This window comes from Choloepus didactylus, chromosome 16 (assembly GCF_015220235.1).
Source record: "Choloepus didactylus isolate mChoDid1 chromosome 16, mChoDid1.pri, whole genome shotgun sequence".
Taxonomy (NCBI): Eukaryota; Metazoa; Chordata; class Mammalia; order Pilosa; family Megalonychidae; genus Choloepus; species Choloepus didactylus.
The window spans coordinates 6,384,723-6,410,596 of NC_051322.1; the positions used below are offsets into that span (position 1 = coordinate 6,384,723).

The following is a 25,874-nucleotide window of genomic DNA, read 5'->3' on the forward strand; positions in this document are numbered from 1 at the left end:
TTATTGCTTGCACCAGGCTCACCTGGAGGCTTGTGTCTTACTCTCAACGTTTCTGCTTCAGTAAGTCTATGTTGGGCTCAAGAATCTGCATTTCTAACAAGTCCCAGGCGAGGCGGAAGCTGCCGGTACCCTCTGCTGAAACAACTGATGTAAAGAAACACAGGCCAAGGGTCACGCATCTTGTACTAATCAGCTGAGCCAGCGTAATTACTTAGTGACTATTTTACTCAGCATTAGGCAGATGATGGCCACTTAGTGCTGTTCTGGGACCATGAGGCCACACAGGGAGTTACCACCGTGTGCTGGTTTGAATCTATTATGTACCCCAGAAAGGCCAGATTTTAATTCAGTTTTGTTGGTGCAGACTTATTGTGGGTGGGGACTTTTGATTAGGTTGTTTCCATGCAGATGTGACCCACTCAGTTGAGGGTGGGACCTTTTGATTAAATTATTTCCGTGGAGATGTGACCCCGCCATTCAGGGGGCGTCTGTATTAGTTTACTGGAGCCCTTAATAGAATTCAGGGAGAGATTGAGAGCTCAGAGCTGACACAGACCCAGATGCTTGGAGATGCAGATCGGAAGACATTTGGAGATGCAAAGTTAAGGGATGAAGCCCAGAGTTTGCCCCAGAGAAGCTAAGTGAGAACCCTCGGACACACAGAGAGAAAGCCACTGGAATCAAAAGCTGAACCACCGCATCCCGGGAGCAAAGGACCAGCACGTCCCCTCCTAGCTGACAGAGGTGTTCCGGACGCCATTGGCCTTCTCCTCAGAGACGGAATCTACCTCTTGATGCCTTAGTTTTATGGCCTTATAACTGTAAATTTGTAACCTAGTAAACCCCCTTTATAAAAACCAGTCCGTTTCTGGTATTTTGCATTTCCGGCAGCCTCAGTAAACGGGAACACACAGGCAGCTCCCTTTTGTGGAGCTTGTACTCACCTGTGTGGTGGTGGTGAGGGGGGAGACATCAGTGGGGAGGGGCACCATCAAAAACAGATTCAATCCACATCTATCCAACTTTCTCTTACGTGTTATGCTTTGTATAAGCTGATGGGAATACAAAGATGAAAACCAGTCAAGAGTAAACAATTACTGGATCACATTTTACTGACATATAGTTATCAAGCTTGATGAGGAGCTTCTCAACCTCCCAAAATATCCATAACCAGCAGAACATTTCTTTGAATTCCCCTGCTATACATTGCATTCTTGCTCAGGTCTATTTTTAAATAATCACTGTTGTTAAGTAAATGTGAAGTTTCAGAAAGAAGTCCTGTTTTTATGCTGTTTTGACATCGCCATGGCCTTGAGACGCTCCTTTTTAAGAAACAGCACAGGAACCAGTAAGGATGAAATAAGCATTCTGAGGGCTATATTTATTATTACCAAGTCTTAGTTTTCCGAGAAACGTGAAATTCATTCCATATATGGAAATAATCTTTTGATTAGTTTTGTCTTTTCCTTTGTCAGCATTAAAATCACTAAAGGACTTTCCCAGGAATAAAGCTGGGTCTATCCTCCTGCCATGCCTACTTGTTGCATCTGATTAATCATATTGTAAATGTCTTTTCAAAAGTTTCCAAACGATTTGAACAAAATGAAGCTGAAACAGAAATGATTATTGCTGTAGTTGGCTAGTTCATTTTTCCCACCAGTGTGGGGCCAGTGGGCACCCTGTGAGTTTTTCAGCTTCACATCGTGACTAGCCAGGAATTCAGCCAATGCTGGATTCGGCCCTGGGGCTCCATGTGTGATTGGAGATTTTGTCATCAACTGCTCTCATGTGATAAGACAAGCGCACTTACCAGCTCCATGACCTGACTGACGTCCGGGCAGGAAGGAAAGAAACGCATCCCTTGTTCCGGTTGCCTCTCGGTCAGATGGTGTGTGTGCTGTGCTTGTAATCTGATGAGACCAGGGAAGGTGGAGCGGGAGGCCAACCGAACTCGGAACCCAAAGGGCAGGGCTCTAACCTGCGGGGTGCAAGCTCCTGGTGGGAGGGAACCCCGTCTCGCCTCCCACCCAGTGTGGAATTATTAGGTGCTAAAGATAAAGCTGAATGGATGCATAAGCGAAAACTCCTGTTTCTGGTTATTGCTTGGGAGATGTCCCCAAAGACTAACTGAGCCCCAGGCTCCCCATGAGCAAAATGGGGAACCTGCCTAGGTGACCCCCCAGGCCTGTGAGAGGAAACAAGCGAGGGCCTGTACTGGCTTTGGCTGACATGAACCTGTGGCTGGGCCCTGGGAGATTTGGCCACGTGTCTTTACCTGTTCTTCAAATGCATTGTCAATAATCATGGGCCACAAAAACATGCCCTGAGGTCCCAAATTGTATGTGGGAGTTTAGGAGCTTTGAAGAGGGCTTCTGAAAGTGCCATGGGCAGAAGGAGAAGTCTTACACAATAAACAGTAACGTCCTTAACTTTTGAAATAAAGGGACACACAAGCAGCATCAAGAAAATTCCCAGAGGCTGAGAACTTTTACTAGCAAAATGGACATAACAATCTTCAAAGAACTTATTGGCAGAACTGCTGAAAAGTGTCTCAGTTTATGCCTGGCACACTCTTTATTATTTTCTAAGGAAAATGGAAGAAAACAGAGGCTTTGTGCTCAGGAGAGTTCAAAACCTGCCTTGGATTTGGAGCAGTTGCCCTGTGGATCTGTGCTTGCTGCTCACACTGCCTGCGCCAGCTGAGCTGGCAGGAGACGCTGGGGGCCATGCCTCTGAGACCCTAACCCCTGCAGGTGGCCAGTGCTCGGAGGAAGTCACACCTGAGACCAAGGAGCCGACACTTGCTTTCTGTTATGTCAGCCGTCAGCCAGTCTCTCCGCTGCTGGTGAGAAGGAGGGTCTGGAGTCCCACACCCATTTCAACCACCTTTAGCTCCGCCATTACTCCTGGCTCTGGGGCCTGGGGAAAAGAATCTCTCTACCCCTCAGTCTCCTCATCTATAAAATGGGGATAATATCATTACTTACCTCAAAGGATTGTTGTGAGTCTAAATTTGATAATCCGTGTAAAGCTGCATCCCAGTGCTGTCCAAAAGAAATGTAATGCAAGCCACTTGGGCAATCTTAAATTTTCTAGTAGTCACATTAAAAATTAAAAATGAAAAAGATAAAGGTGAAATTAACTTTAAAACTGTATTTTATTTAAGCCAATACATCAAAAATAATATCTTTTCAACATACAATGAATCTAAAGCGTTGTTAATGAGTGGTTTACACTTTTTTTTCACACGAAGCCTGGAATCCAGTGTATATTTTATGCTTACAGTACATCTTACTTTGGATTGGCCACATTTCAAGTAGCTTTGTAGTGGGTGGCATGACTGTAAGGTGTGTGGGACCACTGTGGCCATGAGACGTGGATGCAGTTCTGGCTGATGCTGTCCTGGGCTGTGTGCTGGGATGCAGAAGTGTCTGATGTGGTCACATGCAGGTATATGTGGGTGCAGGTACATGCAGATACAGGTCCACACGGGTACAGGTCTACCCGGTACAGATCCACGTGGGTACAGGTCCACGCAGGTACAGGCCCACATGGATACAGGTACACACAAATACAGGTCCACACGGGTACAGGTCTACCTGGGTACAGACTGACGCAGGTACAGGTCCACGCAGATACACGTATACACAGATACAGGTCCATGCAGGTACAGGCTCACATGGATACAGGTACACACAGATACAGGTACACATGGGTACAGGTCTACCTGGGTACAGACCCACGTGGGTACAGGTCAATGCAGATACAGGTATACACAGATACAGGTCCACGCAGGTACAGGCCCAAATGGATACAGGTACACACAGATGCAGGTACACATGGGTACAGGTCCACGCAGGTACAGGCTGGGTGTTGAGAGGAAGGTGGAAACCCTGATGCTCAGGACACCCATGGACAGTGCAACAGTTTGTGACTGACTGGGGTGTGGTCGGGGAGCGGGGAGAGAAGGGCACCCACGTGCCTGGCACTGGCTGCGGGAAGGCAGGGGCCCTTCCCCGGGGGGCGCAGTGGACATCGAGGCGGGGGGCTGGGACCTCATTATGAAGGTCTTTGCTAATTAGGTTTAGCTTTTTCAGGACAACCGGGAGTCTCTGAAGGGTGTGGGTGGGTCAGAGCACCATCGGGTCCGGGTTTTAGGAAGCAGCTCGTGCTGTGAGGAGTGAGGCTGGTTGGGGAGGAGCCGGGGCACAAGCACTTGAGGACAAGGTCCTGGCCCACGGCTGTGGTGAGCACCACCCAGGAGGCGGCGGGACGGGAGGAGCAGGTTAAAGGATCTCACAAGGAGGAAGCCGAAAAGGGCAGCCCGAGTTCTAAACCCGACATACTACTTAGGATATGGAAAGAATATTGGTGAAAGAAACAAATATGACACAGTGGAAAAGGACAGGAAACAGTTTTTATATATCTATATCCCAATGCATTGAGTTTGGGGAGACAAAAATTCACCATAACAAGGTAAATAAAACCTAAGACTGAGATGTGGCTGAAGGATAAGCTGGGGCTTGAACACAAACCTGGTAGAGTAAGCGGCTTAGCTTTTCTGTTTTAAAATTCAAGAAATTCTTGGCTTGCATAAGAGCAATCTTATAACTTATAGGCAGGGGTGGATCTGAGTTTGGAGGGCTCTGATGGTTTCTGGAAACTTCCTTAAGAATGGGAACACAGAATTGGGAATACAATACTGGACTTTGGGGTCTTAGAAACGGAGGGGCCCTGAAGCTTACTTCCTGACTTCCGGGTGAATTTTTCCTCGCGCTCCGTAAGGTGTCGGGTGTGGTAACAGAGTGCACCTCGTGGGCTCACGTCACGTCGCCCTTTCTCATCGTCTGCACATGGGCTTAGCTTTTCCTTGCATTTCTTCAGAGTGTTGCCACGTGCTGGTCTCCCCAAGCAATATTTTATTTACTTTTGCTTGTTTCTGTACTTTATCTAAAATGGTCTCCCCCAGCCAAAATTCATTTGCAATTTGCCCTTTTTTTGGCCTAAAATATTTGTGAGGTTCATCCTTGCTGACGCTGGCAGCTGCCGTCGGTTTGCTTCCCCTCGCTTTGTCTAAATACAGGCTTCCCGGGGCTGGGATCATGGGAACGCCTGTCAGCAGCACCGCGTCCTCGTGCAGGGTTCTGTGACAATGACATCGTACTTTGCCATATTTTTCATCAATCCTGTCAAAACTTGCAGTTTTTTTTTTTTTTTTGCGCTTAAGATAAGTCTTGTTCTTGCCTCCAGGGTCCAGGGTTGGTGCCAGAGGTTTTCCCTGGTAACCACTGAGGGGAGGAAATCCCGGGCGGCGGAGGAGCTGCATTTTCAAACTTCCGTGAATAATGCCAAGTTGGTTAGCCACAAGGTTGCACTGACGTGCATCTCACCGGTAGTGTTGAGTTTCCCTTGCTCCATCCACTTAAGTTTTTACCAATTTGGTGGATGAAAATTAGTAACCTATTTTGCATTTTCTTAATTATAGTGAAGCTGGAAGTATTTTCAGAAGTTTGTTAGATTTATGTGTTTTCCTTTTTGCTGAAACTGCTATTCTGAATTTTTGCCAATTTTTGCATTTGGTTCTTGCTTCTTCCTTACTGGTTTTTAGGAGTTCTTTCTATATTCTGAAAAGTAAACCTTTGTGGTCTGTGCTTTAAAATTTTCTCCTTTGTGGCTTGCTTTTATTTTGTGTTTTTTTCTGATTGGGCTCTTACTTTTAAAATCAATCTTTTCCCTTATGATTTCTAATTTTGCATCTTGTTTAAGAAATTCTTTCCAGTAATGTCACAAGGCTATTCTCTTTTTTCCAAAGTTGTAAAGGCTTTTGTCTACTTGGACATGACTCTTTTGAGGTAAGAAGCAGAGATTCAAGTTCGCTTTTTCCCACCTGCGTAACTAATCGTTCCATCACTGTTTGCGGACTAGTGGGCCCTTTCTCACTGATCTAACGCACCCTCTGACGGCTAAGCAGCCTCCACACGTGTGCAGACCTGTTCGGGGCCCTCTCTTCGTTCCATTTGCTCTGCTGGTTTGTCTGTCCCGGCAGGAAAGCCAGACGGCTTTTATTAGTACAGCTTCCTCCTTCCTGCTGGGGTCTGGTTGGCAAGTCCGGCCACCCCAGTCTTCCGCGAGGGAAAGCGTTCTTCAGAAGGGCTCGCCCCTCCCAGCCCAGGGCCCGGCCGTCCCACAGCTGCAGTGCGGTGAGGGGCTGCAGGGGCGTCGGTGCACTGCCGCCCCCACCGTGGCCGTCCTGCTGGGGACCCTTGCCTCTCCTCCAGTGGCCCTGCAAGCTTTCACCTCTCACCTCAAGCCCCAACGACCCCTCCCCACTCCCCTCCCCACCGTGACACCCCGAGCTCCTCAGCCGGGCCCCAGTCCCGCGTACTGGTCCTGCCTCCCCCAGCTCTGCTCCAGCAGCTCTGGGGTCCCAACCTTCCTGCATTTCCAGCCCCAATTCCATCCCCTCCTTTTCCCCAGCATGTCCCCCAAACTCTTCCATCTTGAAAAACAAAACAAAAGGACGAAACAAACTTTAAAAAAACAAAAACAGAAACACGGAAGTCCCTTTAGCCATTTAGGGGATGAGGCGGCTGCCATGTGGGGCCCCCGCTGGAGGCCCTGCGCCCCTGGCCATCCCCTCACCCCGGGCGGCTCCAGACCCCCTCCAGGCAGGTGACTCCTAAGGCCCCTGAGCGCCGGGCGTGAGGAGCCTGCTGCCTTCCGGACACCTCCCCGGCAGACGCAGCGGCACCCCAAGGCCCACTCGCTGCGGTGGATGTACCCCAGTGCTCAGGAGTTATTGCCGCCACCCCAGTCTGAAGCCAAAGGCTGCTCTAGACTCCTTCCTGTCACTTCCGACGTCACTTGGTTGTTAAGTGCTGTCCTTTTACCTCTTCCTCTTTCCCAGCTTCATCACCTTCCTCTTGTCTAGACCATCATCAACTGTCACCCTGGTCTTGGCATCGAGTCGCATTCACCCCCAGTTCTCTCCAAAACACAGATGTGGCAGCTTCATTCCTGCTCAGGCGTCCTCGGTGCTCTCTTTTGCCTCCAGGACAAAACGCCTTCCCTGTTACATGACACACTAGGCCCTGCCTGCCTCTCGAGCCCGGGTTTTCAGACTCACGGCCTATTTTCACTCTGCCTTACAAGCACTTGTGGGTTTGTATGTGTAGCTCTTTCTTCCTCGGAAGCCAGCAAACAGTTCAAATGGCGCTTCCCGAAAACCTTCCCTGACCAACGCAACACTAGATGAGGTTGCTCTAAGTTCTTTTTCTTCATATGGTACCGGTTTTAATTACACAAGTCGTTTAATCACAAGGATGCCTTTCTGACCAGTGTCTGGCTCCCCTCCCAGACCCTAAGTGCCAAGAGGGCAGAGGCCACGTCCACCTTTGCTCCCCACTGGAGGCTCCCTCACCCCCTCAGTACCAGGCACTCCCTCCCTCGAATGGCCGGTAGTGCCCGGAGCCCCTTCCCAACCTTTCACTCCCTGCTCCTGGGGGCTTGGCCGATTCCCGCTCCTCCCACCCTCGGCTCTGGTGGGGCCTCCTCTGAGCCCTGCCTGGCCAGCCCTGGGCAGCAGGGGTGCTCCTTGCCCTCTGCTTTCACGGGTGCAGGCCTCCATTAGAGCATCATCACATTGTATTGGTTTTCCTTTTCAAGTTCTCTGTGCCAAGCAAACAGTGTGCTCACAGATACTTGTTCAATGAATGAATGAAATCCAACAGATGGAACATATGACTAGAACTATATTGACGAAGTATAACCCTAAATGGAAGTACATAAATTAGGGTTGGGGAACCATGATATTTGTATAGGAGTAAGAGAAAAAAGGAGGCTTACTAAATGGAGGCTACAGACGAATTATTGCGAGCACTGATCAACAAAGCTGTAAAGGTAGCCTGTGAGGTATTTAGATGTGATGGAAATCTCATTTTGCTAAAAGCAGAACCCTTAATAACTTCTTCAACTACCTTACCAACAATTTCTTGATTAAAGAGGAAACAATGATTAGATTCCTACAACAATTGATTAGAGCAAACAATGAGAGGAGATATTGCTTGTGAGGATTCAGGGCCCAGGGCCGGCCCCCTCCTCCATTACTGAGATCCACAGGCTGCCCATGTGACCAGGCAACAGCTCCCCCCCGACCCAGGGTGGGGTGGAAGCATTAAAACTTCCCTCCCCTAATCACTGATGGTAACCAAATCTCTGGAGAAACTCCGTTGTCACAAACCTTTGTAAGTACCCCCTTGGCGCTCTCTCCTTCTACAGAATGGAGGAATGTGGAACACTGACCTCACTTTCCTGACCCACCACCACTGGGAAAAACCCTCTCCTGTTTTGTAAATCCCTAATTAAACTCATCGGGAACTCCGCGCCAGGCATGTTCTTTGGTTTTGGGGTTAATCTGGGTTGGAACACTGCTCTAGACTTAATTTTGACAAAAGGATTCAGTGATTGGGGATGAGGAAGTGACAGAGGCTTTGGAAGGAAATGACCTTATCACCATCACACTCATAAACATGACAAATGGGGCTACCGGGGCCTGGTCAGATGTGTTTCCTGGACTTTAGAACAGATTCCAGAGAAAAGATGGGTAGATTGGGATAGGCCCATAGACAGAGATGATTAAAGTTGATTAAAGGAGTTCTTTTTAAGAAAACATTTTAACAAATTATATTAAAGGGAAAAAAAACAGAGGTATCTAAATAATTACATATTACATTTTCCCATGGTTATACAAAAAAATCTCTCATGGTCCTTTTTTTCCTTTAGAAAAAATAATTTCACTTTATTTCTGATTATAAAGGTAAGTAACAATAAGCTCAGATCTTAAAGGGGCACGGGCATATCATAAAACAGGAGCGATATGAAGATGAATATAGAAAAAAACGATCCTGAACTGTAAAAATAGGACAGGGAAGGGACTAAATCCCCAAATGAGCTCTGATACCAGCTTTCTTTCAAGTTAGTTTGAGCAGGTTCTAAGACTGGGGAGGGACAGCTTTTTTGAGTGAAGGATAGAAAGCAGAACTTCCCAGCCTTTTAAAGGTTGACATTTCAGTCAAGGATAACAATACTGAAGTTGGATGATCTCCTGGAAAGGCTGGGGAAAAAATGATTTGGAGACAAAGGTGTTTGCTGTTGAGATCTTCTGTACTTCCTAAATGTTTAAAATTTTTCATAATGAAAATGAAAAGAATTGAAAACAAACAATTAAACAGACCGAAAGAATGGACTGAATTAAGCAGGGAGATAGACTAAGCAGGGGAGATAGATGGCCTGGGGCCACTGCTAGCTCAAATACCCTACAATTTCAAGGACCTATCAGAAATTCCCTGGTGAACAGTTCTGAGGGGAAGGAAGAAACATTTTATAGGCTACCTCAACTTTTAAGCTCCTTTAGATCCAGAGGTTCCTAGACCTCTCCCAGGGCAGCTGGCATTTCTCAGACACACAATCAGGACTGTGTAAGTTAAAGTCACTCTTCTCCAAGTCACCAGGAAATAAATAAATAAAATTAATGGTGTCCATAGCAGGAAAAGATATTGACACCAATATTTATATGACTCTCATTTATTTCCATGTCCTTTTGGCAGTATAAAGCAACAGCACACATTCTAAAGGGATGGGGCACGTCCTAGGTGCCTTCTACGGTCCAGGCACTTGTGCGTGTCATCTCACTCGGTCACTCTAACCATCCACAGGACACAGAGGTTTGACGAGGCTCAGGTGTCTGCATAGGCTCACACACCTGCTGGAAAAGGCGGGGTGCAAACCCAGGTCCACCCAACTTTAAAGCACGTCCCTTTCCCACTACGTCTAATACCCTTGATGAACAAAGTGGGAAGAAATGAGCAATACTGGAAATCCAAAAAACTATACAACATATACAACCTTTCTATGATGAATTCGAAGAGCATATTTATCATTTTGCTCACAGCAGTTGTAAATGTTTTTACATGTTCAGGTCAAGTTGGATTGCAAATTTCCTGGAGGGAAGCTGCTTCTGACATCTTTTTGTTAGTTTTAATTTTATTGCAGACAATACAGTTATGCAATACTAAAAAAAGCATAAAATACTGAAATCCATTTTATTTATTTACATGGTATACAATTTTCAATAACAAAAATTTCTTATTATGAAAGATGATGGTAAGTAGAGCAGAAATACTGCCCATGCCTGGCAACTGATAAGGTAACATAAAATATGTTCTAGTTTGTGGTTTTTTACTCTATGAGAAAACCTTCAATTTAGTCTATCATATGCAACAAATATGCCGTTTCATTTGCCTTTAGGATAGATACACTCTTTCCTATCCTACTCAAACAGATTCTGAACGAAAGCTGTGAAGAGTCAGAGCTGTGACTTGGTGCCACTACACATTCACCAGTAACCATCATGCTTGTTTGATTCTTTTAATTATCTGAGGATCGATTATCTTCAACGATAATAGTTCTTCTAGGATAAGACTCGACGTCTACAAATACATATCGAAATTCACATTCGCCACTTTCTGGGTTCTGAAAAAAATGTATTTCAAGGGGTTATTTTCCAGTGGTTTCAGTAACACTGAACTCAGCATCACCTGCCCCCATGAGGATTTGCGCACCTCTTTCACTTCCAGGTGTACAGTTCCTTGCTTCCCTGGCTCTGAGCCCTCAATGTAGAATTTCAGGCGTATGTGCTTCAGCCCATCTTTTACATATTCAATAAAACTGTCAAGGAAATGAAAGAGCATAAGTCTAAATTCCTTTCATTTGAAAATCACCCTTGATCTTTCTGAATTCACGCAAATCACAGTCGAGTACCTGACGTGCTGCCTTCTACCCCGTCTTGTCATCTCCCCGTAGCCCTTGATAGGTTCACCAAAAACACCTATGACCTGGAGAAATAGAGACAATGCTTTCTACAGTAACGGTATTTTTAAAGCTTCCTAGGAAAATATTTTCTCATTGATATCAACTAAGTGGTTTATTCTAGGAGGAAAATGTCAGTGGGTTCAGGGTCCTATCAAAATGACAATTCCAATGATGAGAAAATAGACAAAGAAATTATCACGTAAGGATCAACTTGTAAATAATTAAAAAATACTTCACACACAGAGATTGAAACAGGTGGCTTCATGGTGGTACATGTGATTTCAGAACATACAGGTTGAAGTAAAGCAGTTCCCCACCCCCCTTACAAAAAAACAAACACCACAAAACAAGCGCTCAATTATCTCTCTAATAATACCCTATGGTTTGGAAATAAAATGTTTTTAAACGTTTTTAATACAATTAATGAATGGGGTCTAATATTAAAAGCTATGCAACCAAAATGATTTTTAAGTCACTGAAACAGAGTATGGGGAAAAAAAAATCAAACAATAGTGACGTATTTAAGACAGACCAGATTTGGAGGTGTTAATTAATTATTGCTAGTGGAGGAATGCACAATCAAGTGGAAACATAGTTTTTACTGAATTTAAAATGCAATCACGTTGGGACCCTCTCTAAAGAATAAAAATTTGATATCAAACTAAAACAAACATCAGCTGTAACTACATAAACTTTATTTTTTTCTTTGTTGAGGCTCTTCAGTATCACATTTTTTCAGGCATAAATAAAGAGACGCAATGTGTAAGATGACAGACTTTTAAGAATGGTGTAGCTGAAACAAATGGAACAACTGTTCAAATAATGTACTTAAGAGATTAAACACATCAATATCAGAACATTAGGATTTTCTAGTTTTCAACCAGGCATGGCAGTGGAAAACCGTAGGCCCTTACTATATGCTTATAAAATTGAATGTTAAAGTTTAATGATTAAATCTTAGAGCTCTTTTAGGCAGCAAATGAAGTTATGACTGATAGTATCCCATTTTCTGTGTTTATTCTGTGGAGTTCTGTTCTGCTCAAAATGCAGAAAAATCCATGGCAGGTAGGGTCTGTGACTAACACAGCACCTCTTTATCTTTCTAGAGATGCATCCACTACCACGGTTATGGTGACGATGCCACTACCCAGGTTTATTTCTGGAGTCTGTAAAGAGCAGGTTTCGTGAGGTAGAATTGGGATCCCCCATAACTCTACTGGAAACCTTCCTCCTTCTCTGCTAATTTTAAATTTACTCAGGGATGCTTCTCTATCCCTGCCTCCTCTGTGGTTCTCACAGACAGCCCCAAGTCCAATTAGAAGAGAATGAACAGATTTAAAATGAAAGAGGCCAGACCCCTAGCTTCTGAGATTTCCTCCCTGACATAATTAGAGAAACTGATGGAGCATTCTGAGTAGGAGGGCTCCAGGGAAAACACGTTTGGGGCACTCTAGGTGGAGTGATTTGTGGATCTGCATCTTTCTCATCAATAGGAGCACGTGTTGTATGTTTCTTTGGTCTGTGTGTGAAGAACAGCCCTGATGTTTGTATCTGCCATTATCTTTCAAGTTGGAAGAGTTCAGGTTTTCATGAGTAATATCTTTTGATGCGAAAAGCTTTTCATCTTGGCACGTGTCAGGTTACGCTGACTTTTTATCTGGACTGGAGAGCCATTACAGAAAACCTTCCTTTTGGACAGGGCCCTTCAAAGGACTGAGGCAGCTTTCCCAGGGGTCTGCCTTCTCCCAGGGGGGATTAGCAGACTGTGGAATCAGACAGCCTCTTCCCATTCTGGCACCCCCCCTTCCCAACTCAGTGGTCACAGCCCAGTTCCTCAAGCTCCCCTTCTGGAAACGGGATAACGGCAGAACCTAACAAGGATGGGTTTTGTGAGATTTAGATGCACTGGAACACCAAGCCTGGCTTATCATGCGCTTTTATTAAGTGATTACTATTTGATAACAAGGATTAGGAATCAGGGTTTCTAAAAGATTAAAAATTGATCATGTAAGTTTAATATGTTGGTATTTCCTAAGCATTTACTGTATGTGAACAACTGGTAAAATGGCTCTCTCTTGTACAGTTAGGTTGAAGACACCTGCCCACTGACCTCTGTTCTCCGGATGCTCTTAAAATCTTTTCAAGTACAGAACAAAGACCTAAACTCATAATCATAATTCAACCATTATGCATTGTTATATAAATTTCACGAGCTTCAGAACCAGGACTTGAATTTTGCCCACTTCCTTACCCCTGACATTTTCTCCTATCATCAGACTCTGTGTAACTCAATCTTGAGAACTAACCTCGGGATGTGATCTGCATTTTTCTAAGGCTTTCCCGTATATCTTATTAGGGCTGAATGAAGAAAAGAGTTCTTTGAAAATCACGTAAAACAAGCCACCTGAAAATCATAGAAAAAGAAGATGAAGCAAAGCAAGCGCAAGATAAAAACAAAATTTAAAAAGATATGCAAGGTCATTATACTTGCTGTTTTTTGCAACCTGTAATGCTGATTCCAATAAGCACCACCATTAAATAGGTGAAATCTTTTCCAGCTTCTTTCACTGTAAGGAGAAAATGATAATAAGTTCCCTGTGTGCCAGATACAGCTGGGAATGCTTACTGCGTCAGGCTTTCTAGCCGAGTGGTTTTCTGGAGTGGCTGTTCTCAAATCTCCTGGTGAATTGGAACCACTTGAAGGAACTTTTTAAAGCAACAGCCTCCCAGGCCCTACTTCAGCAGAATTCTGGGAGGAGGTCCTAGGAATCTATATTTCATTTTATTTTATGTAATAATTTGAATACCTCCTTTCTTTCTAAGATGAAGAAATACTTTCAACAAGTGATCAAATCTCCTCCGAGTGAGAACAACAGCCACGCCCAGAGGCCTCTGGACACAGCCTTACTGATGAGGCTCCAAGTGTCGGCTTTGCTTGCTTGGGGCAGACAGCAAGCGGGCCTCAGGCTCACTGCTCAGTTACCTCCCAGTCTGCCACTCCACTGGCTGCAGTATAAAATGAAAACAGAAACGAATTAGAGTGGAAATCTGGGTGGCCAAAATACCTGTGAATGGAAGATGCAGAGAATGAAGAACCTGCACATGATACTATACTTATTTTTGTTCTCGGCACTAGTAAAAGATGCACGTGATACTGTATGTATACTAAATAGAGGTTCTGAGAATTAAAGAAATTCACTGAGGGCAGTATCCTGGGACAGAGTATACATGTACATGCATAGACATAGTTGTCTATAAAGATATGCAAAGAGCTTTAACGTTACAATGACACCACTTTAATATTACACCACAACTACAAATACGCTTTTATCACTGATGCCGAGAAAATGATTCACCCGATATGATATTCAGATTATTTACCACCTTATGAACACAGACTTCCTAAATAACAATCCTGTATGTTATCACTAATGTGAACTCCGAGAAAAATGTAAAATAAGTGTCTTATATTATAGAATATAGGGGACCTAGAGATAGACAGCAGCTAGGGCAGGGGGGAACAATAATCTAATAAGAACAGACAAGATATTGAGGCTGATGTCAATGATATGGGAATGCTCAGGTGTGACTATGGTTTGTTAATTTTCTTTTGGTATGGTACGGGCATATTGGAAGGAATGAAGTTATTTCAGGATATTTGTTTCTCCCACTGCTTTGCTTTATTTCTCCCACTGCTTTGCTTTATTTTGATTGGAAATTTTTTTTCTTTGATAAATACAGTAATTTAAAAAAAAACCCCACAAAAAAACCAATCTTACAAAATTTTTTCAGAAAAACAATAAAATGTTAACAGAGATTGTTATTGTTTTCCCCACTTTTCTCTTGTTATATAAATTTTTTACAATAAGCATATATTACTTTTAAAAAACAACACATTTAAAAGTACTCTTTAGCATAGCATAATTCTTCAAGTTTTAGTTTTCTTTGCAGATTCTTAACTTAAAAGATGTGATGCAAAAAAAGCCAAAAAACCCAAAAAATAACACTGCATCTGCCAAAATCTGTATAATTCATGGGATTGATTCAAACGATAAATGTTCACCACAGAGCCAATCTCCTTAGCAGGTTCAGTAGTGGCGAGGCCTCCAATCAGAACATCTCATGCCGTTCTTTATTAATGTCACAAAATATACTTAATAAGTACGAACTGCCAGCTGTGTGCTGATCCCCAAATTGAGAATACAATGACGCCTGCATCAGTAGGATACAGCAGCCATATTTTTTCTATTACCTGGCTCAGGTCATTGGTTCCAATACCCCAGATCCCTGACTGCCCCTGCACCAGAGTCATCCCTGCCTCGCCTAGGGTATCTGGCGTGCAGCTGTAGTGCAACCACAAGTCATCAAGTTAGGCAGGTCCAGCAGCTTTCCATTGTGGATGGAAGTGGACACCTGTGATCAGGTCTCAGCAGGGCAAGAAGGCCTCACTCTGCCTGACCTGCACAGCACCCCCTCAGCACACATCAAGGGGGTGCCTTATGAACCAGCCGACATAGGAGCAAGAAGGCCAAACTTGGTTCTTGGATGGGTTAGCTTGCTATGTGGGAGCAAGATGAAAACAGACTGCTTCTGCATTAGCACCCCGTTCAGGGGGTGGCTCCAAAGAGAGAGATGAGGGGAACTCGCACATAGCAAGCATTTCCCAGTAGACAGTTCTGGTTACCCGTTTTTTGTAGAAAGGTAAGTAGCCTGAAATATGAATATACAGAGATTCAAGGACATGGGCTTGGCTGTTTGGTCAGGGTCTTGGAAAGAGAAAGACAACAAGGTAAGGGAGCAGATCTGGGGGAAAGGTATGTTGAATGGGCACAAAGTACGAAGTTCACTGAATCACAGGTTAGTGCCCACCAGAGTATTTACCGTGGAAAAGGTACCAGGCCAAGGATACAGAACCTAGCCAGTTGATGTCAGCCAGCTTCTGTCATCAGCTGACTCATGGGCTCATGAACAGATAGCTACTAAATGGAAATGTTTATTGAGGTAACTATATATGGTTTTCCATATTGATAATTACTCAATAATCTGTCTACTTTCTATTTATTCTAATTCCTCCTTTATTCTGTGCTATCTAGCGTGTTTTCTTTGTAGCACAATGTATCTTTTTTCATTGTTTGTTTCATGTCCTGTAGCTATTTTCTTCCCAATTAAGTAGTAAACTATTTGTGTGTAGAATTCCTTTGACACACCTATGGGCACCCATCCAAGTACTTAGTAGAGAGTCAGTGGAAGCTCATCTGGTGAATTTCTGTTCCGAAGAACATGGGCCTGGATATTAGGAAAACTGAGATAGGAAAAACTTGCATTTAATTTTCAGTTATGTGATATTCAGGAAGTACGCCTTGCACATAAAACGAAGAACTCTAATGTCTACCTGAAAGAATGAATGAGACTCAAATAAGAGAGAATAACATCTGGGAAATCTCTCTGTTAACTAAAAAGTTTTATATAGCTACTACACTACAACTAACACAAGCTGAGAAACATTTTTACAGACATAATGCAACAAAGGTATACCAAATTCAGGATCAACTTTCAAGTGCGAGTTCAAATTTACAAAGAAAATTCATTCTCCGATTCTAGATTGTGCCTAACGGGTTCTACCTTTTAAGATGTGTGAACTATTTTTCAATCTATAGGTCTGAACTTTGTGTAGAAGGGCTTTTATCACGTTTGCTAACAGGCTGCTCACTACTGGCGTATTCCTTTTTACCTCTCTGTGCCGTTGAGATTGCGGTTCCCTCGCTCTGACTTCTGTGCACAGACACTTGTTTGCTGCTGTCCTCCTGCGCCCTCCGGGGGCTCCGGCCCTGCGTCCAGAGGGTTTTCTGGGTCATTCCAAGGATCCATCTAAGTCGCACAGGTTTCCTCTGCTCTAGCAGCCCCCATCTCAAACTGGGCTCCGTCTTGAAGCCAGCTTTCTGAAGCACAGAGTGTGGCAAAAACAGTCGTTTCCCCGAGGACCTGTGCAGCCTCTCCGTATACTGTACGGCGCGTAGAAAAGTGCAGATCATGTTCACAGAGAGCTGCTCCGCTTGGGAAAAACGGTAACCACAGTTTGCAAAACTTCAGAAGCCACTAAACAACCGACCGGCCTTTTACTTAAGTAAAAGTGATCTTCCACGTCGTGTTCAGGAAGAATGTCAGCTCCTGTAGTTTATATGAAAGGAAAGTCTCCGCAGAGAAGTTGATGTTTACCTTCCCTTCTCTTCTGCCCTCTTTGCACCGGAATTAAAACGCTCCGGCTACCGCCTTTGCCGATATTCACACTCTCCCCGCCATGCCTTTGCAAAGTAACCTGGAAACGTCCAGGAGTCCTGGGAGCAGTAGTTCAAGAAACTCTCTCCTAACGGAGTTGCCGCAGCAGGTAAGGCGCCCGGGACTACATTTCCCATAATGCTAGGCGGCCACGGGGCGCGCCGGGCCTCGGCCTCCTCCCAGGCTCCCCTGCGCAGGTCGCCTGCGCTTACGCTTCACAGCTCTGGAGCGGCTGAAGGGCGGAAGAGCTTCTTCCCCCTGGTATAAGTAGCGCTCTTAATTCCCTGAAGTCAAGTTAGCGGTTACAGAGGGCCCGTTCTGGTGACCTAACAGGAGAGGCTGGGTAAACTGGGAAATTCCTTCTGGCACATACGTTTCAGTTTTTTCTCTGGAAAACCAGATGATTCACATCCCGGCTTTTAGTAATGTGTAGGCCTCTAGGCGGTTGCGGCGCGAATCGGCAAATGAGAAGCCACTAGGCCCGACAACAACCACACCCGGCTTTCCTCGACTTGCACTGGTTAACTCGCTCTGGGCGTGGGAAAAAGACGGGCTCCCAGAAGTTTCTAGAACAACGCTTCGGGGCCCTAGTTCGGGGCTGAGTCATCAATCCGCGCGCGTCGGGGTGAGTCGCAGTCTCCATGGCGACCGGACGCGGCTGGAACCTGTGGCAGCCTCGGCGCGGCCTCTGCGGGGTGGTGCTGCGCCGCCGCCTCGGGGTTGATGGAGTCGCGCCGGGAATCGCGGTGGAAGCTGCCGGGCGCGCCGGGGCCACTTTGTTCAGGTGACGGTCAGGGAAGGCCGCCGCAGGTCGTACCGGTGGTCGTGCGCCGACAGGGAGGCGCCCTTGACTTGACGGAGGCTCTTTTGACCTCTGCACGGTGCAACCCTTCACTGTCCCGTCCCCCACCTCCCTTTCCGTATTTGTTCCCTCTGGAAGATCTATCGTGGCTTATTTTTTACTGTGGTTAGTACAGATGTACACACATGTATCTATGACATGAAAGCTGCCAATTTAGCGTTTTTTTTAAGTGTACAATTCAGTGGCATTAATTACATAAACAAATGTTGTGCCGCCATCACCACTAGTTCTAAAAATTTTTACATCGCGCCCAATCCGAGTACATCACCCTGAGCCCGAAACCCTGTATCCACTGATACCTCCCATTCTTCATCCCCTCCCAGGCCCTGGTAATCTCATTTATTTCCTGCGTTTGCCTATTCCAATTATTTCATTCTAGGTGGAATAGAACATATTTTTCCTTTTGTTTTTGGTTTATTTCACTTAGCGTGATGTTTTCAAGGTCCGTCCATGTTGTAGAGTGTATCAGAACTTCATTTTTTTCTGTGGCTGAATATTCCATTGCATGCATACACCACATTTTGTTTATTCATCTGTTTCCACCTTAGTCACTGTGAGTAATGCTGCTATGCTCACTTGAGACACCAGTCTTAAGTCCCTGTTTTCAGTTCTTTGGGGTATATACCTAGGAGTGGAATTGCGGGGTCATATAAATTCTATGTTTAACATTTTGAGGAACTGCCAGACATTGCTGGTGACTGCACCATTTTACATTTTCGTCAGCAATGTATGAGGGTTCCAATTTCTCCACATCCTCACTAATATTTTCTTTTTTCTTCTTCTTAAAAATTATAGCCTTGGTGTGAATTGGTATCTCCTTGTTTTAATTTGCATTTCCCTAATAACTAATGATGTAGCATCTTTTCCTGTGTTTTCTGTTTTTATATCTTCTTTGGAGAAATGCCTACTCAAGTCCTTTGCCCATTTTTTGATTAGGTTGTTTTTGTTATTGCATTGTAGGGGTTCTTTATATATTCTGTACATTACACCCTTAGCAGTTACATGATTTGCAAATATTTTCTCCCATTCTGTGGGTTATCTTTTCACGTTCATCATTGTGTCCTTTCAGGCACAAATGCTATTAATTTTAATAAAATATAATTTATCTCGTTTTTGTTGTTGCTTGGGTTTTATATGTCATATTTTAAAAGCCGTTGTCAAATTCACCCTTGTGAATATTTGCCCCTATATTTTCTTCCAGGAGATTTATGGTTTTAGCTCTTAAATTTAGGTTTGTGATCCATTTTGAATTAATTTTTGTATATGGTGTATGGTAAGGGTCTAACTTCATTCTTTTGCTTATGAATATCCAGTTTTCCCAGCACCATTTGTTGAAAAGACGTTTTCTTCCCCCATTGCTTGGTCTTGGCGTCATTGTCAAAAATCAGTTGACCGTAGATGTTAGGGTACATTTCTGGGCTCTCAGTTCTATTCCATTGGTCTGTATGTCTGCCTTATGTCTGTTTTGGTTACTGTTGTAAGTTTTAAAATCAGTTATTGTGAATCCTCCTGCTTTGTTTTTTTTTCAAGATGGCTTTGGCTCTTTGAGACCTCTTGCAATTCCATGTGAATTAGAGTATTGGCTTTTACATTTCTGAAAAAAAAAAACTTGGAATTTTGGTAGGGATTGCACTGAATCTGTAGTTCATGTTGAGTAGTATTGAAATCTTAAACATACTCAGTCTTTAACATGAATGTGAGGAAGTCTTCATTTATTTATGCCTTCCTTAATTTCTTTTAGCAGTATACGGTAGTTTTCGGTATACAACTCTTGTGCTTCCTTGGTTAAAATACAATTCATTTTGGTGTTGATTTTGCATCCTGCAACTTTATTAGCTCTGACAGTTTGTGTGTGTGTGTGTGTGTGTATTCTTTAGAACTTTCTAGATGTAAACTCATGTCAACTGCTGATAGAGATAGTTTTAGTTTTAGTTTTTCCTTTCCAATTGGAATGCCTTTTATTTCTTTTTCTTGCCTAGTTGCTCTGGCTAAAACTTTCAGTACTATATTGAGTAGAAGTGATGCAAGTGGGTATCTTTGTCTTGTTCCACATCTTAGGGGAAAAGCTTTCATTCTTTCACCATTGAGTATGTTGTTAGTTGAGAGTTTTTCATATATGGTGTTTATCGTGTTGAAGAAGTTCCCTTCTATTCCTAGTGTTTTTTTTTTTTAATCATGAAAGAGTAAGGAGTTTGTCAAGTGATTTTTCTTCATCAATTGAGATGATCATGTGTCTTTTTTTCCTTTCATTTTATTCATGTGGTTTATTACGTTGGTTGGCTTTCATATGTTGAGCCACCTATGCATTCTTGTGGTAAATTCCACTTGATCATGATGTATAATCCTTTTGATGTACTGCTGAATTCTGTTTATATTTTGTTGAATATTTTTGCATCTATATTCATAAATAATATTGTCTGTAGTTTTCTTGTAGGGTCTTTGGCTTTAATATCAGGGTAATGCTGGCCTTATAGAGTGAGCAAAGAAGTGTTTCCTCCTCTTCAGTTATTTGGAAGATTTTGGGAAGGATTGGTAAGAATTCTTCTTTAAATATTTGGTTGAATTCACAAGTGAAGCCATCTGGACTTTCAATGTCTTTGTACCCAAAATGAGTGTCTATAGACAGCTTATAGATGAATCATGTTTCTTTTATCCATTTTGCCAGTCTCTGCCTTTTAATGGAAGGGTTTAAGCCATTTACATTTAAAGTAATTACCAATAAGAAAGGAGTTAACTTCTGCCATTTTGTTATTTGTTTTCTGTATATCTTATATCTTTTGGGCCTTGATTTCCATATTACTGCCCTTTTTGTATTTAGTTGATTTTTTGTAATGTACTACTTTGATTCCTTCTTCCTTTCCTTTTTGTGTATTTTATAGTTATTTCTTAATAGTTACTATCAAGCTTACAATTAACATCTTTAAATTATAACTACCTAGTTTGAATAATACCAACTGTGAGTTTGAATGTATTATGTCCCCCCAAACCCCATTATCTTTGATGCAATCTTATGTGAGCAGATGTATTAGTGTTGCTTAGATTGCAATTCTTTGAGTGTTCCCATGAAGATGCAACCCACCCAAATGTAGGTGATAACTCTGATTAGATAATTTCCATGGAGTTGTGGCCCTGCCCATTCAGCATGGGCCTTTATTAGTTTACTAGAGCACTGTATAAGCTCAGACTGAAGGAGCGAGCTTACAACAGCCAAGAGGGACACTTTGCAGAATGCACAGGATCTGAGAGAGGAGCTGCAACTTAGAGAGACATTTTGGAGATGGCCTTTGAAAGCAGACTTTTGCTCCAGAGAAGCTAAGAGAGGACAAATGCCCTAAGAGCAACTAAGAGTGACATTTTTGAGGAGCTGCAGCCTAGAGGGGAACATCCTGGAGAAAGCCCTTTGGAAACCAGAACTCTGGAGCAGATACCAGCCACGTGCTTTCCCAGCTGACAGATTTTTCTGGACGCCATTGGCCATCCTCCAGTGAAGGTACCTGATTGTTGATGCGTTACCTTGGACACTGTATGGCCTTAAGACTATAACTGTGTAACCAAATAAACCTCCTTTATAAAAGCCAATCCATTTCTGGTATTTTGCATTAGCAAACTGGAACACCAACTAAGTTTCAGTAGTATATAAACACTCTTGTCCTGTACATTGCTGTCCCTTTCCCTTTATATTATTATTGGCACAGATTACATCTATGAGCATCATGTGCCCATTAACATAGATTTATAACTATTTTATGCATATAGGATAAATGATATATAGGATAAATTTAAAACTATTTTAAATCATATAGGAAAGGAAAGGAGTTACAAACTGTGCCTGTTTGAAGGTATTGTGTCTCCCAGAAAAAGCCATTCTCTTTGATGTAATCTTGTGTGGGCACACATATTAGTGTTGATTAGATTGTAATTCTTTGAGTGTTTCCATGGAGATGTGCCCCCACCCAACTGTGGGTGATAACTCTGATTAGATAATTTCCATGGAGGTGTGGCCCTGCCTATTCAGCGTGGGCCTTGATTAGTTTACTAGAGCACTATATAAGCTCAGACAGAAGGAGCAGGCTTGTTACAGCCAAGAGGGACACTTTGATGAACGCACAGGAGCTGAGAGAGGAGCTGCAGATGAGAGACAGTTGAAGATGGCCGTTGAAAGCAGACTTGCTCCGGAGAAGCTAAGAGAGGACAGATGCCCTAAGAGCAACTAAGAGTGACATTTTTGAGGAACTGCAGCCTAGAGAGGAATGTCCTGGGAAAAAGCCATTTTGAAACCAGAACTCTGGTGCGGATGCCAGCCATGTGCCTTCCCAGCTAACAGAAGTTTTCTGGATGCCATTGGCCATCCTCTAGTGAAGGTACCCAATTGTTGATGACTTACCTTGGACACTTTATGGCCTTAAGACTGTAACTATGTAAACCCCCCTTTATAAAAGCCAAACCGTTTCTGGTGTTTTGCATTCTGGCAGCGTTAGCAAATGGGAACACAAACCAAAAGTACAAAAATACTGGCTTTTATATTTACCTATGTAGTTACCTTTACCAGTGTTCTTTATTTCTTCTTATGGCTTTGAGTTAACTGTATAGTGTCCTTTCCTTTTTGCTTGAAGGATTTCCTTTGGGCATCTTGTAGGGCATGTCTTCCAGTAATAAACTCCCTTAGCTTTTGTTTATTTGGGAATTTCTTAATTTTTCCTTTATTGTTGAAGAATAGTTTTTCTGGATATAGAGTTCTTTGTTGACAGCTTTTTCTATCATCCCACTGCCCCCTGGCCTCCATGGTTTCTGATGGGAAATTGGTGTTAATCTTAATTGAACTGAGGAGCGACTTCTGTCTTGCTGCTTCAACTCACAGCTCTTTTTATGCAGGGAAGGTGGATGATTAGCTGAAGGAAATCTCTTCAACTTGGAGACATGGGATGCCCCAAGGTACTATACAAATCTCAGTAGCTTCCAAAGGCCAAATACATATATATATATATATATAAAATATATATATATATTTATATATTATATATATATTATATATATATATATTTTTTGGTCTTCTAATTACTCACAATTAATAGGCACTGTGGGATCATGGTCAACAGGCTTTATGTTAACTAATTTCTTTAAGATATTCTTCTTGACTTTCCAGTGGTGCCTTGCAGAGACCCTGCCATGTCAGTTTTCTGCCTGTGTGTGTGTGCTGCCTCTGTGAAGTCAGGTATCCATAACCAGTCCCCACCTTCAGCTTTCTGAAAGGAACACCCCTCTAGAACATGTCCCCAAAGTTCACTTGTGTTCTGCCCTTGTGTGAGTGTTTTCATAACTCTGGAACCAAGAATCACTGTTCATGTTTCTTATGGCTTTATGACTTATAGAAGTAGAGTCTACTCATACACACGCTCTGGTGAGTGATACTGTAGGTTTTCTCTTCTGCCCACAGTTCGTGATTGGAGGACACTTCCCACCTAAGCAGAGACCTCTGTGGCAGGCAGGCTGGTCTGGGAGGGTCTCCTGGGGCAGACTTTCTGCACCTCTGATGTCAAGTCCAAGTCTTTGTTTCTGAGCACAGACTGGCGGGATGCCTTCTGGGAAGCCACACCTTGGTGCTCAGCTCCTTGTTTCAACTGCCTTGTCTTCCTGTCTCCGTGCTGGGGTCTGTTCTGTTCTTGTTTTGGGTCCTAGAGGCTCACCCATCATGGAACTGAAGGGTAGCCCTTTCCAACAGCGAGAGAGTGAGGAGTGAGATGGGGAAGGGGCGGGGGGCAGGAGGCAAGAGTCTGCATCCATTTTCCAAAAGGCTCTTCAGCTAACTCAAAAGGGGTATGGCATTTTGCAAAGGATCCAGTACGTCCAAGGTATAACAGTGCTTTGATGGCACCTTATGAAACCCTTCTCATTTTATCATAAGTGGTTCCCAGCCTGGTATCCTTCTCCCCAGTTAGTTTACCATGGGGAGGGATATACTGAGAATGATTTGCTTTCTTGAGGGTTATTTTTTTAGTAAGTCTCCTTGATTTGCAGATATAAAGTCACAAATATCTTGCTTTCTAATAGAATAGCTATATTAAGCATAGTGAAGGATTCTGTTACTTTCTAGTTAAACTGTTCTAACATTTTTTTCATGCATCTGGAGGACTGTGTCCCGTGTTCACCCCTAGATTTCCATTACATCACTGACCCTGATTTCAGATGCACAGAACTTTCCCTTGGTGTCATGATAATAGATTTGGTTCTTGACTGAATAGCTATAATGCCAGAAATACCACAAACCTTGTGACAAATAAAATGGTGACAATGCCTGCAAAAATGCTATTATGTAGAGGAGAAAGACTGGGATTAAATTGGAAACTTGAACTTTCAATCAACTTGCCACTTTTACCAAAATTAGTCTTTATATAAAGAGCTCTTTTGTGGGGGAGCAGAATGATTTCTGGGTGATGAATTTTTTGTTATTTGTAATGGCCTGAATCCGGAGTGAGACGGGGCGGGGGTGGGGGGTGGGGGATGGGGAGGTGTTGTGTGGCCCTGCAATTTGGTGATACACACCTTCCTTTTGGTAAAGGACAGCCAGCTGCTAAGGATGATTGCTGTGGTCTAAGCAGGGGTTAGTTTTAATGTCTCAGTGCAGAAAAATCAGATGTTAATCAGGAATGAGTGGTTTCCTTTGACACAAGGTGGGAGCATTGTGTAAGTATAACAAATTAAGAGGCAAAACAGAAAGCTTACCAAGTTAGTTTAATTTCTACCTGGTCTAATGTCTTTGATTTACCAGGTTTAAATAATCAGGTCCAGAAAGTAGGTTTTTTTTTAAAAAACCTGAACCTAAAGCTATGAGGCAAAAATCTGCCACTTAAAAAAAAGCATTTTTAAACTAAATATCATTTTACTAATTATATTAGTCAAATATGCACTTAGTCCACATGAGGGCATGCAGGGAATTACTGATTTGTTCATTGGTCATTAAAACTGTGCAGTTAATTTATTTTAATGAGGAATGGAGACGGGCTTTTAATAGTACCCAGAAGCCATATTGATAAGGTTTATAATATAATGAAGTGCTTAAACAAGGCCCGAAGGGGGAGGCAGGGGACAGGGTGTCTGTGCGTGCTCCGCCTCTGTCTTTCTGACCTCAGACAAGCAGCTTATTGCTTAGTTAGCGCCTTCGTCTTCTCATCTGCAAAATGAGCGACTATGTTTTAATTGCAGAAAAACAAAACAGCAAAAATAGGCTTGAACATTTTAAAAATGTGAACTGTGTCTGTGATTAAACATACCCTTCATATTCCAATTCTGGAGCGGAGGATGAAGTATGTTCTAAAGCGTTTAGCATATTACCTTGCATGGGATATGTGACCAAGAAGTTTTTGTAGAATTGTGCCAAATAAATAAACCATGTTAAACGTTCTAGTCAAAGAGAGGAATATGCATTTGCTATTGGATTAGGGATTCAGATGAGGGAAAAGCCTTTGATGTTTGGCAGTTTTTTTTTTTCTTTAAATTGCTAGACTCAGGTAGGATTTACCTGCTTTTCATTGTTATTTAAAATGTTGAATTTTTGAGTGGGAGAGTTACAAGGGTGATTTTGAGGGATCCATTGAGATTATTTTATATTTATATTTACAAAATAAATGATTTACTTCATGAACATTTTCACAGCAGTCTTTCATACATTCTGGACTCATAAGTTAACTTCTCTGCCAGAACTTGTTGATGGATTGACTCAGTGTGTGTTCCTTGAAACATCTGAGCCGCCTGGCACTGTGCTTCTCCAGCTGGGGAAGGTGCCAATGGGCAGGGGTTGCAGGGGGTCTTATTGGTGTAAAAAATTAACACTGAGGATTTAGGGAGAATGTTACACAATTTAAGTGGTGAG

General features: G+C 43.1%; 2 protein-coding genes across 9 annotated transcripts in view; one reads left to right on the forward strand and one right to left on the reverse strand.

The window, feature by feature from the left end:
- Positions 1-10,081: 10,081 nt before the first annotated feature.
- On the reverse strand, positions 10,082-17,228 carry TIMM21 (translocase of inner mitochondrial membrane 21). The gene is made up of 6 exons (XM_037805883.1): positions 16,601-17,228; positions 13,374-13,436; positions 13,176-13,273; positions 10,819-10,892; positions 10,620-10,725; positions 10,082-10,530 (listed from the first exon to the last, which is right to left on the reverse strand). Exons 1-6 carry the CDS (start codon positions 16,899-16,901, stop codon positions 10,426-10,428), a joined length of 747 nt encoding a protein of 248 aa, XP_037661811.1. The 5' UTR covers positions 16,902-17,228; the 3' UTR covers positions 10,082-10,425.
- A 134-nt stretch (positions 17,229-17,362) lies between these two features.
- FBXO15 (F-box protein 15) overlaps positions 17,363-25,874 on the forward strand; it is a 74,449-nt gene continuing 65,937 nt past the window's right edge. For 6 of the 8 annotated variants that reach the window (XM_037805875.1, XM_037805881.1, XM_037805877.1 and 3 more), the window contains exon 1: positions 17,363-17,770. The gene's annotated coding sequence lies outside the window, so the exon portion shown is untranslated. Of the gene's footprint in view, positions 17,771-17,802; positions 17,930-25,874 lie in introns of those variants that run through there. The other 2 variants (XM_037805882.1, XM_037805876.1) reach the window with 2 other exon arrangements.

What these genes read in the sequence shown, in the direction of transcription:
- TIMM21 (XM_037805883.1), bottom strand. Translation starts at nt 16,901, where the DNA reads ATGATCTGCACTTTTCTACGCGCCGTACAGTATACGGAGAGGCTGCAC. An exon ending in AATCTCAACGGCACAGAGAG is followed by an intron (nt 13,437 to 16,600) that starts GTAAAAAGGAAT and finishes TTCTCCTTACAG; the next exon opens with TGAAAGAAGCTGGAAAAGAT. An exon ending in TACACCTGGAAGTGAAAGAG is followed by an intron (nt 10,531 to 10,619) that starts GTGCGCAAATCC and finishes CATTTTTTTCAG; the next exon opens with AACCCAGAAAGTGGCGAATG.